At 44.2% G+C, this 15,470-nt stretch overlaps 1 protein-coding gene across 1 annotated transcript in view; it reads right to left on the bottom strand.

The window, feature by feature from the left end:
- CPZ (carboxypeptidase Z) overlaps nucleotides 1-15,470 on the bottom strand; it is a 170,873-nt gene that overhangs the window by 86,740 nt on the left and 68,663 nt on the right. Inside the window, exons 5-6 of the mRNA XM_073610824.1 lie at nucleotides 13,878-14,074; nucleotides 6,023-6,184 (exon numbers count right to left, since the gene is read on the bottom strand). Coding sequence (XP_073466925.1) covers nucleotides 6,023-6,184; nucleotides 13,878-14,074 — 359 coding nt within the window. The remainder of the gene's footprint in view (nucleotides 1-6,022; nucleotides 6,185-13,877; nucleotides 14,075-15,470) is intronic.

Below are 15,470 nucleotides of genomic sequence, written 5' to 3'. Positions count from 1 at the left end.
CAGTAGGTCTTCCCTGAAAGTTCTGAGTGCCAGTCCTACTGCTTTTAGTTCTTTCCAGTTGGAGGACCTTTTGAGCTCCTCCTCCTTCCATGTCCCCTGCACCAACTGAGGTCCCAGATGTGCCCCCCAGCCTCTGCCACTTGCGTCCGTAGTAATCACTCTGGACACTGGAATGATCCACCGGCGCCCCTGTGACAGATTTATCTGCTTCCTCCACCACCAGTGGGACCTTTTGACCCAAGGAGGGATAGAAAGCAGAGTGTCTAAAGACTCCTGGCTGTGGTCCCACACCTTTAGAATCAGTGCCTGCAGGGGACGGAAGTGAAGGCCTGCCCACTGGACTGCCGGGATGGCAGAAGTCAGTAGGCCGAGGGTTGACATGGCCACCCGTATTGGTACCTGCTGATTGTTCTGAAGGCATGCTACTGCTTGGTCTAGCTTCAGAATTTTCTCTGGTGGGAGAAAAACTCTCAGCCGAGTAGAATCCAGCAGGTATCCCAGAAAGGAAATCTGTTGAGCTGGAATAAGGCTGGATTTTTCCAAATTTAGTAGCCATCCTAGCTCTTTCAGGGTTGTCTTTGTGAGTTCCAGATCCCTGATTAGTTGTTCTGAGGATGGTGCGAAGAGAAGAAGATCGTCTAGGTAAGCAATAACTGATGCCCCCCTGATTTGCAAAAAAGCCATGGCCTCCGCCATTACCTTCGTAAATACTCGGGGTGACGAGGATAGGCCAAATGGCAGCACCTGAAACTGCAGTTGAATAGTTTCTTCTTCTACCTTTACTGCCAGGCGCAGGAATTTTTGAAAGGCCTCCGCAATGGGGATGTGGAGGTAAGCGTCTTTCAAATCCAGTGTCACCATGTAACAGTTCTGGGGAAGTAACGCCCTGACAGTGAATATCGATTCCATCCGGAATCTTTTGTAAACAATCACTTTGTTCAGAGGTTTCAGGTTTAGAATTAACCTGTAACTCCCCGAGGGTTTTCTCACCACGAAAACGTGTGAATAAAAGCCTGTCCCTTCTTCTTCCTTTGGAACTCTGCACACCACATTTTGTTGTTCTAGTTCCTTTAATGCCCCTAGGAGGGCCTCTGCTTTTGCCGAACACCTGGGGAGAAGCGTTATTAAGCTTCGACATGGAGGGGGCTTTGTACATTCTAGACAATACCCCCTTCGTATGATCCCCAGTATAAATTGGTTGGGGGAGATTACTTCCCATTGTGGAAGGAAGGCTCCCAATCTTCCCCCCACTGTGACCCTGAGTCACTGGGTCTTACTGGACTGTTCAGGAGGGTGAAAAATTGCTCCTCCTTTGCCCTTACCCCTTTGGCTCCAAGTCTTTTTCTCCTGTGACTTGGGAGGCCTTCTTTTTTGTGCACGAAACCCCTTCCTGGGTTGATTTGGGGGTTTTCGTTTTACTGGGAATGCCTTCTTTTTATCAGCGGTACGGTCTAATACTGTCTCTAGACCTGGGCCGAAGAGCAGATCACTGGTCAGCAGAATGCCACACAGTTTGACCTTTGATGCATTGTCGCCTGGCCACGTTTTGAGCCAGAGGGCTCTTCTGGCTGAGTTGGCAAGTGCCGCAGTCCTGGCTGACATGCGCACTGACTCGGCCAAAGCATCCGCTATGTATGCTACGCCTCTTAGCATAGTTGGAAAGGAGTCTCCTTTGCCGTACCTGCCTCAATATGAGCCTGGATTTGTGTAAGCCAGTGCTCGAGGTTTCGGGCCACCACCGTGACTGCCATCTCTGGTTTCAGATTACCTAGAGTTGATTCCCAGGTCTTTTTTAACAGGGAATCAATTCTCTTGTCCATGGTATCTGTCAGAGCTCCCAGATCCTCGAAGGCCAGATCTGTGTGTCTGGACACTTGCGAGAATGCTGCGTCCAATCTGGGGTTTTTGTTCCAGATTGAGGCAGGATCGTCCGAAAAAGGGAATCTTCTTTTTAGGGCCCCAGAAAAGAAGGGTTTCCGTTCAGGATCCTGCCATTCTTTTTTGACTGTTTCTATTAGGACCTCATGAACAGGAAATACCTTTCTTTTCTGTTCTTTCAAGCCCCTATACATCTGGTCATGGAGAGATAGGGTCTTTTTATCCTCCTGGATACCCAGGGTAGTGTGGATAACCCTTAAGAGGTCCTCTACCTCATCAAGGGACAACTTGTACCTTGAGGGCTTCCTGCACTCCCCCTCCCTACTCTCTTCCTCCGAGTCGTCCTGAGACCTGGAGGTAGCACTGTCTGGTTCCTCCCTTGCTTCCTCTCTGGAAGTGCCTGCTACTTCAGCTGAAGTGGCGGCCCCTGGTTGGGAAGATGCAGAGTCCTGTGCTAAGCGTGGAGTTGTATTCTGTGATGCAGGTGAGGGTTTAAGGGGAACCTGTAACCTTTCAAACAGGGTCTTAAATGATTGGAAGGTTGAAGATAATTCCTTAACTGATGCTGCTAACCCTGACTCCTGTTCAGAAGTTCTTTCGTCAACAAGAGCATCAATACAGTTCTTACATAAGACCTTTTTCCAAGCCTCCTCCAGGGTGTCCCTACTGGAGGCACACTTTCTCTTAGAGCTATGTGGGGGCTTTTTCTCAGAAGATTTCTGAAAAACATGAAAAAACCAAACACCAATCAATATTCCCACAAAGCCTCACACAGAAATACAACCATGGGGAGATTCAAGTCCCTCCTTTAAAAAAGAGGGACCTGGTCTCCCCCCCTCTGCCCACCTAGAGGGGTTCCTTCCCCTCCCCCCAGTACAGGAACCATAAGGGGGGAGGGAAAGCCTAGGTAGAGGGGGAACCCTTCCCCAGGGTACCCTTACCTTAGGCTGGCATCGCTGAGAGCCGTCTGAGCATCTGCTTCTGACATGCTGGTGGGCGGCCTGTGGAGTCTTCACACTGCCCGTGCAGTGAACAAACTCCTCTCCAGCCTGTGCCCGGCCCTCTATCAGCGACGCGCGGCCCGGAACCGGAAGTCGCGGGTCAAAGGACACACTTCCGCCCCCCCGCCGGAAATGACGTCACCCGCCGTCCGGCCCGCTCGGCTCCACTGCAGCCTGTACAGGGGGGACAGAGATGCTTCCTGCAAACAGCCCTGTGGCTGTGAAAGAGGGCCCCCCCAGAATTCCACCAGCGCTCTGCGAAGTGGAGGAGGCGGACAAGATGCGGCCGGTATGTAGCCTGCGCTGCCCCAGAGACCCCTGTCTCCTAGTTAGGGACTTTTTAGTAATATAGCCCCCAGCCTCCCTGACTGTTTTAGGCCTGGTTCCCAAAGCAGTGTCTCCCCACTGGGGGAAACACAAACAACTGAGGCTGGCAGGGGGAGGTGGAAATTTATGGGGGCTGGCGCAGTGTTTCCCAGGAAGAGGAGGAGCCAAGGTCTCTCAATGTGGCTGTCCTGAAAGACGGGAAGGGAAAAAGTTGATATACATTCATCAGCTTATCTAAAATGCTGGACTATTTGATGCATGCACCAAAGGTATATATAAAGGGTATAAGTGGCCTGGTTGTATCTGACAGTGTAATTTCCAAATTAGAAATTTAAACACAATAACAGTCATCACAAATAACTTTGGATGAGTAATATTGAGAGTTTTCAATTTTCTGAAACGTATGCAAAAATAATTAATCAAGAAAATAGTTATGTATTGTATTATTCTAACTTCCCCTTCCCCTCCTTTTAGGGCTGGGGATCTATTGTAGACACATTGTTTGATACCATGACAACACAACATTGTGCTTGTATTATATATTTGGGCAAATTTAGCCTTTGATCTCTATATTCTTGTTGACAGATTACTTTCGTGCTTCGTGCTTATTGTGGACCCTTGTATGTATATTGCCAACTATTCACTTTGATTCAGACTTGCTATATTTATTGTACTATTAATGAATGCACTATTGAACTGACAATTATACATGTGCTTTTGTGTTTTGTGTGAAAAGTAAAAAAAAAAAAAAATACATTTAAACAGAAATGTCTGAAAAAAAAAAAAACAGCTGTAATTTAATAAAGGTAGAAATAATGTGGTCTTGGAGGGTGCATTGGCTTGGACTTAGAGCAGAGGTGCTCCAAGTCTTGCACTACCCTAGCAATGGCCCTGAATACAGACTAAACTAATAGAATCAGAAATCTATTGTATTAGGTACAAACGTGATTCCATATTGCTGAGAAAAGCCTTATGCCGCGTACACACGAACGCACATTCCGACAACAAAATCCATGTTTTATCTCCAACGGATGTGGACTCAAACTTGTCTTGCACACACACGGTCACACAAATCTTGTCGTAAATTCCGATCGCCAAGAATGCGGTGACGTACAACGCGTATGACGAGCCAAGAAAAATGAAGTTCAATAGCCAGTGCGGCTCTTCTGCTTGATTCTGAGCATGCGTGGAACTTTGTGCGTCGGAATTGTGTACACACGATCGAAATTTACGACAACGGATTTTGTTGTTGGAAAATTTGCGATCCAGATCTCAAATTTTGTTTGTCGGAAACTCTGACGGAAAATGTCCGATGGAGCCTACACACGGTCGGAATTTCTGACAACAAGCTTCCATTGAACATTCCCCGTTGGAAAATCCGACCGTGTGTACGCGGCATTACACAGGAGGTCAAGCACCAATGCATCCTAAAAAAATATCATTATCAAGTTATTCTGTATTCAAAATGATTCCATATAATCCAAAATTGTCCATCAGGAACAGGACAACAGGAAAGGAACAATGACTCTGATATACCAAGACATGAATAATTTTAATTGAAAATGTAGATGACAGTTCAGTGGTGAATGGTCACAGTAATTGTTTCCGTTTCTTTGAATAATCTCCATAATTGCTTTTAATGATGGCACAAATGTCTTTCATACCTTGCTAAGCCTTATCAGGGCTGAAACTCATTACACACACATCTGAACTTATAATAAGTTCCCTATAACTCGACATGAAGTTTAATGAGATCAGGAGAGTGTGAGGTTTAGACTTGCAACCGAGAGAATCAATGATTGACAGAACAATGTAAGAGGGAATTTGACACGTAGATATAATGAGACATTTTATCTGTACTTTGAGGTATTCTAAATCCACCAATATTTACCCAGTTACACATAAGTTAAAGAACAACTCTGGGCTAAACAATAACTTTTATGAAGTTAAAAGCAACTACTGTATATAACATGTAAGATAGTTGATACTTTCACATTGGTGATACCTTCAACCACACTTCCGGAATAAAATGCTTTCCATCTACATCTGCTTGCTTTAAAGCACTACAAAACCCACCAAAGTGTAACTAAACCCAGAAACAAAAAATATATATATTGTAGCTTACCAAACATTGGATGTGATTGCTGCAATTAATTTTTTTACTTTTTTCTCTCTGTTTTCATCTGGTGATCAGCTTCTAATTGGACAAGGTAGAGAGTATAACATCACTTCCCCGCCTCTCCGCCTCATTCAATTAGAGAATGCTTTGCATTCAGTCAGGAAATGCAAAGCGTTCTCTGAACAGCACCTATGCCGAGCAGCCAACCTTCTGTGTTCAGAATGCTATAGGGTAGCTGCTTAGCACGGGAGCCAGAAGCACTGGAATAGCGGTGTCTACTGTGATTTCCAGCTTCCAGGACCATCTGCCAGGTATACCCATAGTTACATTGGTCCAAGCTGGATCATTGTGACTATGTATAAAATATCCTTAGCCTTTTTACTTATTCTGACAATATTCTAAAGTACCAGTACCAGAAAAACAAGATTATGTTAAATGCAAAGAGGAAATTCTGGCAGGAATGTGTTGCTTTGGGGCGCCAACTCTTCTTTGTCTCCAGGCCCCCGAGATGGAAAGCTGGCCCTGCATATTTATTAAGCAATCCTTCTTGCTTAGTTAATTTTGCCATTCAAAGTTAACATATCGCATCATGAATATGTTGTATACCTTTTAATAATAATAATAATAATAATAATAATAGTAATAATAATAATGCTAATAATAATAATAATAATAATAATAATAATAAAAATCATACCCTCTCCCACGAATAGGTTTCAGGGATGGGCAGGTGATCAACACGAGCTGAGCGTACTTTCATTATTTTATGAACTTCAGAAGTCAGATCAGGAAAATTTCTATTAAGATCAATGTTCTGAGCTGTCATTCTTCCATTTGTCCATCCATTGTATCCAGCACCCTGTAAGAGAAATACATTGCAACGGATTACAAACCTCCTGAAAAGTACCCTGATTGATCAGCACAGGTTCTTTCCACAAGGATTGTGCTTTTCGTTTCTTATAGCCTTCAAATTCCCAAATAAAGATTGTTAAAGATGATCTTAAAGCAGATTAGTAAAGATTGCCTTTTTAATAAAGTAACATAATTATTTTTAAAAAATGTAATGCAATTTAAATACAGGGAACTCAAATCTAAGTTTATATTAGTTTGCTATGTTCATACTGCATAAAGCCTAGTACACACAGAAAATTGAACAAAAAATACCACTTTTGAAGCAATCGTACGATAATCTGATCATTAATATGCAGCTTACAAGAGCGGATCACGTCAGTTTGTCCGAAATTAAAAATAAGGTACAAACATGAAATTTTTTCTCGTACAATACCAGATCGTACGATTTTCATTTAATCAGTACAGTTTTCGTATGAAAATACATTACAAATACAAAGCAATATGTTACATCACTTTTGAAATTTTATTTTGTCATACGAGAATTTTTCATAACTTTAACAACCTCTTCATTTACGATATGAGACCAGCATGCAGGGAAAAAAAATAGACAATCATCCGATAATCTCATTGTGTGTACCAGGTTTAGGCCGGCCTTACATTTTACAATTTTCATATACAATTTCCTTTAGTTTTAACTTCAACTATGTACTGTAGTACAAGGGCCTGCCTGATTGCATAGAAATTGAAAGTGTTTAGGTTAGACCTCATAATATATGGTTTTGGTAAATCTAAAGGAAAATTGTACAAGAAAATTGTGTAATGTATGGCCAGGATGAGGATGTGGAAGTAATTTAGGTTTATCTTTTATATTGCTGGTAATTCAACATTGGGAACCTGCTGACATGAAGAAAGAGCAGTGTTAATACAGTAAGTACAGTTAATTTACTATCCAGCAGCAGATTAGGGGTTGGGCAGTGATGAACTTGTAATACTTAAATGAAGGGGAGAAAACTAGGGTCCCCAACATGCTAAACTGGTTGCCAGGGTGACTTGAGGGAACTGGGGTTGATCCACTTATGGCAAATAGACTGTTAACTTTGCAAGGAAATTTGCCCCTGGGCTTAGTGAATGGCACAAAGCTTCTAAGTGATGTGACAGTGACATAATTTTTTTTTTTTTTTAGTGAGTACAATAGTCTGATCTTTTCCAAATATCTATACATAACACTATAGAGATGTTTTTCTTCTAACCTATCTCTAAACTGAGTAAAAATCAAAGCTTGGTGCCCATTAGGGAGTGCATCAATTTACTGAAAACCTTCTGGCCTGGTTCAAAAAAATCAGAAAATGTTCTTTTACTCACTCAATTAAGAAGTATCACGGTGAAGTTTTGGTGACTGAGGAATATATATTTGAAAAGACTCATTCTATTACCTTAGACTTCAATTCTTTATTTCCACATTTGTTTCACAATTATGATTTCACCCTATTGTACCATATGCATGTTCCATGGGGGTTGCAAATTTTATTGAGTAGCGCTAGAACACATTTATTAATTAGATTGTAAGACACTGTGGGTGGTGTTTGATTTTTCTGGCAGCTGCACTAGGGTTATTGGGGGCGGGGGGGCTGTGGTATTTGAGTATACATGTCTGCAACTATTGTGCACTGCTCGTTCCAAAATAATGGAAGCAAAGGGGAAAGGGAGAGGCTTGGAGACTCAAGGAGAATATTACATGGAGGCAGAAAAACACAGTAAGAAACAAACAGTTTCACGAAAAATATATTAAATTGCCATTAAAGAGTGGATGAGGGAAGCGAAAAAAGCACCAAGCAGGCATCGTGTAGCACAATTTATTAAAAGATAAAAAAACGATATTAAAAAGCATTGGCACTCACAGGCGAGAGAGCTGAATTTTGGTTTCATAAGAACACAGCACTTTCTCCCAATCCTTCTCTGAATCATTTAGATGTTGTAGATAGGCAAGCCTGTGTCACTGGTTATATCTGCAGTTTCTCCCAGATTTTTGGAGAGGCAGGCTTGTCAGGTAAGGATGAATAAAATTTCTCTTTATTTCATCCAAGGAGTACAACTCTTCCAAACAGAGCCAACACTAATGCATTTCAGCCTGTCAAGGCCTTGTTCATAGTCTATAGACTATGAGTAAGGCCTTGATAGGCTGAAATGCATTAGCATTGGCTCTGTTTAGAACATGTGTACTCCTTGGATGAAATAATGAGAAATTTTATTCATCTTCACCCAATTGCCACTGTGCTGCAATCCACAGGCTGTTTCTGGGTCACGGTGACGTTTTAGGCATAAGAGAAGAAAGAGGAGATTCCATAGCGTAAAACCACAAAACACTCTTTATTGAATGCAGATGACAGAATGGTACTCACATTTAAGCAGTTTATAATAGGCAACCAAATGTCATCAAAACAGGAGAGCGTCAGATTTAAGTTGGTGATCCTTTGAGAGATGATGCAAAAGCGTCAAAATAGGCCACGCCCTACTTGTTTCATCATAGGGACATCAACTGGAGCGTGCCCCCTTTGCGTCACCTCCCCTCCTTTTATACTGTGCGATGTGCTGCATGCCTGCACACCGGAAACCTCCGGCGGCCATTTTCCCTTAGGTTTTTGCGCGGCCATCTTGCATGTGGCTATTGCAGACCGGAGCCATGTGTATAAACCTTTGGTGGAATATCCCTAGTGTTGTAAAAACAGGAAATAGAACAAAGGGAAATCCGTGGCCATTTTGTGAGAGATTTTGCAGACCGAAGCCCAATAGAGCAATTGATAGGTATATGCTATTTTGCAGGCCGAAGTCCGTGGCCATTTTCTTGTAGGTTCTGCAAGATCTATGTAGGCTATAGGTTATTTAACATGCCTGAGTCCGCGGCCATTTTCTTGTAGAATGTGCGGGGTATGTTTGGATTATACGGTGACCCCGTGCGAAAAAAACTTCTCCGTTCGAGTATGTGTCACTCTGAGCCACAGATTTACTCTATCAAGATGGAAAATAAACCCGTAAAGAATCATCATAGGCAGGGGCAGTATTAATTACTCGCACAGTATAATTAAGTATACCTGACGAATTATACATAGAAATATAAAAAATAAAATTTAAAATACATATACATAGAAATGTTTAATATTTATTGCTCCAAAGTACTAAAAATAAATTGCATGTCACTATGTACATGCAATATTGTAAAATAAAAAGTTAACTAAATATGAAAAAAAATTATAAAAATTTTATAATAAAATTAAAATAAAAATGATAAAAAAGGGGGATAAAATAAGAGGGGTAGGAAGGAGACCGAGGGAAGATGGTGTTTGTGTCATCATGGAGCCTAAAATTAATGTCATACGTCAGGAACCTTTTTTATTTTTCACGTCAAAAAAGATTAAGCTTACTAATAGTGGTAGTTTACTGGTAGTACTAATAGTTAGTGAGAAAGCAATTTAGGTCGACATCTATATTCATTCCTGATGGTTGTAGTGTGTCTAGCTGGAAAATCCATCTAGTTTCGTTTTCGACACTTTAATTTTCTTGTTGTCGCCCCTCCAGTTCCCTTTGATTTTATCAATAGCATAAAAAACAAGGCCTGAGGGGTCCCTGTTGTGGTGGTCTCTAAAATGTCTGGATACACTGTGCTTTTTACACCCGTTTTTCTCCCATCCTGGGTGGACGTCATATGACGGCCTCGGGTTCCCGGCCGTCTAGGGGGCACGCGCGCGCCCCCGGGGGCGCACGCTCGCCGCGTTGCTCAGGACCCGGAGGCCGCGATGTCCGCCGGGCACCCACGATTGCCCGTTAACCGGGCCGGAACGGGGATCTGTGTGTGTAAACACACAGATCCACGTCCTGTCAGCTCAGAGACCGATCTGTGTTCCCAGAACAGCGGAACACTGATCGGTCTCCTCCCCTTGTGCCCCTCCTCCCCCTACAGTTAGAAGCATTCCCTAGGAAACACATTTAACCCCTCCCCGCCCCCTAGTGGTTAACCCCTTCACTGCCTGTCACATTTACACAGTAATCAATGCAATTTTATAGCATTCATCGCTGTATAAATGTGAATGGTCCCAAAAATGTGTCAAAAGTGTCTGATGTGTCTGCCATAATGTCGCAGTCATGAAAAAAAATTGCGATCGCCGCTATTACTAGTAAAAAAAAAAAAAAAAAACATTTTTTTAAAAAAATGCCATAAATCTATCCCGTATTTTATAGACACTATAACTTTTGCGCAAACCAAACAATATACGCCTATTGCGATTTTTTTTACCAAAAATATGTAGAAGAATACGTATCGGCCGAAACTGAGGAAAAAATTTTTTTTTTTTTAAATTGGGATATTTATTATAGCAAAAAGTAAAAAATATTGTGTTTCTTTCAAAATTGTCGCTCTTCTTTTGTTTATAGCGCAAAAAATAAAAACCGCAGAGGTGATCAAATACCACCAAAAAGAAAGCTCTATTTGTGGGGAAAAAAAGATGTCACTTTTGTTTGGGTACAACGTCGCACGACCGCGCAATTGTCGTTTAAAGTGCGACAGCGCCGAAAACTAAAAATTGGTCTGGGAAGGAAGGGGGTGAAAATGCCCGGTATTGAAACGGCTAGAGAGCAATGTTAGACACAGGCGGTAGTGAACCAGAAGTATATTTCTACTGAACACTTTCTTTCGGTACAGAGTAATACAGTGACAATATAATAACGTGACTGTTAGGTGTAATCCAAATAGAATAGCTGTGTCTTAATTACTAAAAGATTTGAGCAATATGATCTGGCTACTTCCAGGGGACTCCCTAAGGCGAATAATCCTGGAAGCAGAGATAACTACAAAATAACGACAGATTGCAGTATGATGAGAACACTTCAACAGATTAACTAATAACCCTACTTAAATTGGGCTCTATGAGTCAAGGCAGGAGGAGGGCAGAGGAATGACCCTTTCTTATGTCAGACCGCTCCCTTCTGTACCTCAACACCACAGTCCGAAATAACTTTTCAAACACAGTATTTAGTTGAATGCAACTGACTTAACCTTTAGGTCCTAAGCCCGCTCGCTTAGTAACCAGAGTCGTGGGTGAAAGAATGGGCCCTTATTGGCACCAATGGATTTTATCACTTGCGATAGGGTTATGTTTTAGTCTCTCAGAAGAAATGAAGAACTTGCATCTTCAGCTAGCTCTTTTGGTGGTGCATTGGAGATATACTGATAAGCAGAGTGATGTGCAGTATGCTGGCAGTATCTGGGTAAGCAAGGTATATATTGTAAATGCTCAGCAGGGTTTAAGTGTAACACAGGATTCTACAAGTTTAACTGACAGAAAGACAACATTGTCTGCATGCAGTGTCTCTTGTAAAAAGGGGGGAGGGCACCAATCCTGCGTCAGAAGGCCCAAAGGAGAGATATCCTGGGAGAGGCTTTCAGGTTGCCTGAGGACACAGAACAACCAACAACAATAATATCCCAGCGCCAATAAGAGTGCACCCGGGGAGCTCAATCAAGACGTGATAAATGACATATCATTTATAATTTACAATCAACATACCATGTGGTACATAACATGTACTGTGTAAAATAGCATGACTTGAACTCGGGGGAGGGAGGGAGGGGGGGGGGGTGCGGGGGAGGGGGGGACAGGAAACCAGTGCAGCTGGACCAACCATAACTGATAGATACAGATCTAAAGCAAAAAACAAAGAATGTTCAGCGCTCTGAATGTCACAAAGACAAAAAGCAGCAGTCCAAAATGAAAAATGAGACATTTAATAGAAATAGATTATAAAAGCAGATGGTAAAACAAATTATAAAAATAGTCCCATAATAACACAGCACTATACTGCACTTGGATTAGGATTATAGAACAGACATAAAGTCCAATCAGCAACAGGAAGCCTAAACGGGAGATCCATCCAACTAACCTAGCCCCAGGCTGAAATCAAATTGAAGGGGGATGGAGGGGAGGTAGAAGCCCAAACGAGCAGACACTGGAGACTCACACTCTCCCCACTGGCTGTGGGATCCAGAGGAGTTGGCTCACCGGTTCCAGAGGACGGCTTCGTAGATGTAACATGAGGACAAGCAAAAGTTCCACCGTGAGGAGAGAAGTCTCGCTGAGGCTCCGTGCCGAGGGGCGATGACGTCAGCCCAGCTGGAGGGAGAGGGCGTGGCTTCACACAGGGGAGCCGTCGGAGAGTCAGCTGATGATGCTGAGCTGCTGACTCACCGGTCTGTGTCCCCTCTAGGTAAAAAGCCTCAGTAAGAGACGGTGTCACTCAGGGAATCCAGTGGTAACATAAATAAAGCCAACAAGGAGTGGAATGATGTACAGAGGAGCCGCCGGAGAGTCGGCTGGTGACGCTGAGCTGATAACTCACTGGTCTGTGTCCCCTCTAAGTAGAAAAGCCTCAATGAAAGACGGTGTCACTCAGGGAATCCAATGGTAAAACATGAACCACCAGCCAGGAGGGAAATGATAGAGCCAGCAATGTAGATGGAAAGCGCTGCTGTGGGCAATGTGAAGCTCCCGAGAGTGGATGGATGGATATTCACCGTGGCATGGTTCTGAGTAGGACCTCTGTCATAAGGTTGCCTTGACGACGCGTTTTGCGCATTATCGCTTTTTCATAGTCAAGGATAGAGGCAACTTGCAAAGTTTGAATACAAAAATGTTAAGTGGGGAAGGGGGAGGGGGGAAAAAAGGGGGGGGGACAGGGAGAGGAGCAATAAAACGGAGGGAACTGACTGGCCATCCAACAACTGGAATGCCTCTCCAGGAATGCACCTGGAAATGCACCCGGGGTCCCTGTCTGGTGGGATATCTGTGATCGGCTGTGGAAATGCGACAGGCACACTGACCCTGGATCACAGCACCTATCTCCAGCGTTCTGTCTTCTCCTTGCCTCGTAGTCTCTCCTTCAGCTCCCCAGCAGCCTCGTAGTGACTTTTCCTCCTCTCCCCCAGAAGATTACAATGGGGCCACCTGCGTTGGGGACTACATGCCACAGAATACTTTGCTGCAGCTGCTCTGTGATTGGCTCTCCTCCCCCTGCCAATGAGGAGGCAGGGGAGGGAGCAGAATGGCCAGCTGAGTCCCTGACAGCACCGTTCGCATACAGAGAGTTCAGTGAGGAGAGGAAGGGGGGAGAATTCACCTGGAGTTGCTGACAGGCTCTGTGTCACTAAAGCCTGTAAGTGTTCATTTCGGTGCGGGCGGGCTGAGGGGCACCCGCTACATGTAGTTTGATGAAAACCACTGTTCTGTGTACTTTATCACTGTGGGTTTCCAAGAGCTAATTCAATTTCACCTGTGAAGGCGGATGCCATATATCAAGAATGGATACACATAGCAGCCACACACTGAATACAAAACAAGTCTGTTTGCCCTTTCAAAGTGGTGACAATCAATCAGGTGTAAAATGGGGACCAAAGTACTGAGATTTTGCTACAAAGGTGCAGGTGACCATGCATGCACCGAGAAGTAGGCAGAGTTGATCCGCCAGGCCAAGGGATGATGAAAAATACAATGCAATTTATGAAGTTATAAAAGTGATTTATAGGAATTGATTTTATGCTGTATTTTTTTTAATACTCTATGAATCACCTAGAAATGTAATAGCTATCAGAGTAGGGCTAGAGAATAAGCACAACATTTTGACCACTAAAACTCAACAGCATAAATTAGTTTTACCTCTTCGGATGCCAACTCATAGCCATCTGGGTTCATTGAAGGAAAGAGGTGGATCCTTGTAGTGTTGATCAATTCCTGGATCCTGGGATTGCCAAGGAGATATTCTGAGCACAAATACTGGGCAAGATAGATCAGTAACTCCCTGCCAACCACTTCGTTTCCATGCATGTTGCCAATGTAACGGAATTCCGGCTTTACTGTAGAAACAATTGAAAATATGACGATTTAGTCTAATTTTATGGTAAAATAAACTCATAGTAATGTCTGTGCAGCTCAGTAACACAGCAGCCAAAAGTAATAACAAGTAAAATTTTCCTCCTGAAGCCTCTTTCACACCATTGCAAATGTGATAGCTTGTGCATAATACGCATACAATGGCATGTGTTTTTCAGTGGCCATGCTAGGATGCAACTTTTTTTACTTATGTTTTTACCTATGTTGCAGTTGGTTTTTGAACCCCTTTTTTCTGGCTTGTTTGCCCCTCCCAAGAAAATAATAAGCAGGCTGTGCTGATGCTGACCCCCCATCAGTCGTTGCTGACACAGGGCAGCGGCGCCGAAACTGACAGGCTCTGTGAAGCGAGTGACACAGGCAGAGCCACAGCTGCAGTGGATTTCTACCCCTTCTTCTCCTTGAGCCAAGGCACCTGGCAATGTCCTCCTATTGGCTACATTCAGGGCCAATGGCTGGGAAACTAGCAGCCAGAGGATTATGGGACATGTAGTCCTGAATACCAGCAGGCCACAGGATGATTCCCTGAGAGGACTGCAGCCCCCAGCATGCCGAGCGGGAGGGGGAAGAGAGGAGAAGAGGGACCACGAAGCTATCGGGTGGAGGGAGACAGTGATTCTATTATTAACCTCCAAGGTAAGAACTTACCTCCAGGTGGAGGGAGCGAGGGGGATGAGGGGGGGCGGGGTGCAGGCTTCCATAGAGGTACAGGACCATATCACTGGCTACATCCACCGTTTCCTCCCCTCCACCTGGCTGCTCCCACCCTGCCCCCCCCTCAACCTGGCTGCTCCCACCCTGTCCTCCCCTCCACCTGGCTGCATCTACTCTGTCCTCCCCTCCACCTGGCTGCTCCCACCCTGTCCTCCCCTCCACCTGGCTGCATCTACCCTGTCCTCCTCTCCACCTGGCTGCTCCCACCCTTTCCTCCCCCCACCTGGCTGCTTCCACCCTTTCCTTCCCTCCACCTGGCTGCTCCCACCCTGTCCTCCACTCCACCTGGCTACATCCACCCTGTCCTCCCTTCCACCTGGCTGCATCTACCCTGTCCTCCCCTCCACCTGGCTGCTCCCACCCTGTCCTCCCCTCCACCTGGCTACATCCACCCTGTCCTCCCCTCCATCTGGCTGCATCCATCCTGTCCTCCCCTCCACCCGGCTGCTCCCACCCTGTCCTCCCTACCACCTGGCTACATCCACCCTGTCCTCCCCTCCACCTAACTGCTCCCACTCTGTCCTCCCCTCCACCTGGCAGCAACCACCAATACTTTTTCAAGACACTGTGTATTTATATGTGTGTGTGTGTGTGTGTGTGTGTGTGTGTGTGTGTGTGTGTGTGTATATATTATTGCATTTTATAGTT

Source organism: Aquarana catesbeiana, linkage group LG01 (assembly GCF_042186555.1).
Source record: "Aquarana catesbeiana isolate 2022-GZ linkage group LG01, ASM4218655v1, whole genome shotgun sequence".
Classification (NCBI taxonomy): domain Eukaryota; kingdom Metazoa; phylum Chordata; class Amphibia; order Anura; family Ranidae; genus Aquarana; species Aquarana catesbeiana.
This window is presented reverse-complemented; position numbering and strand designations above follow the sequence as displayed.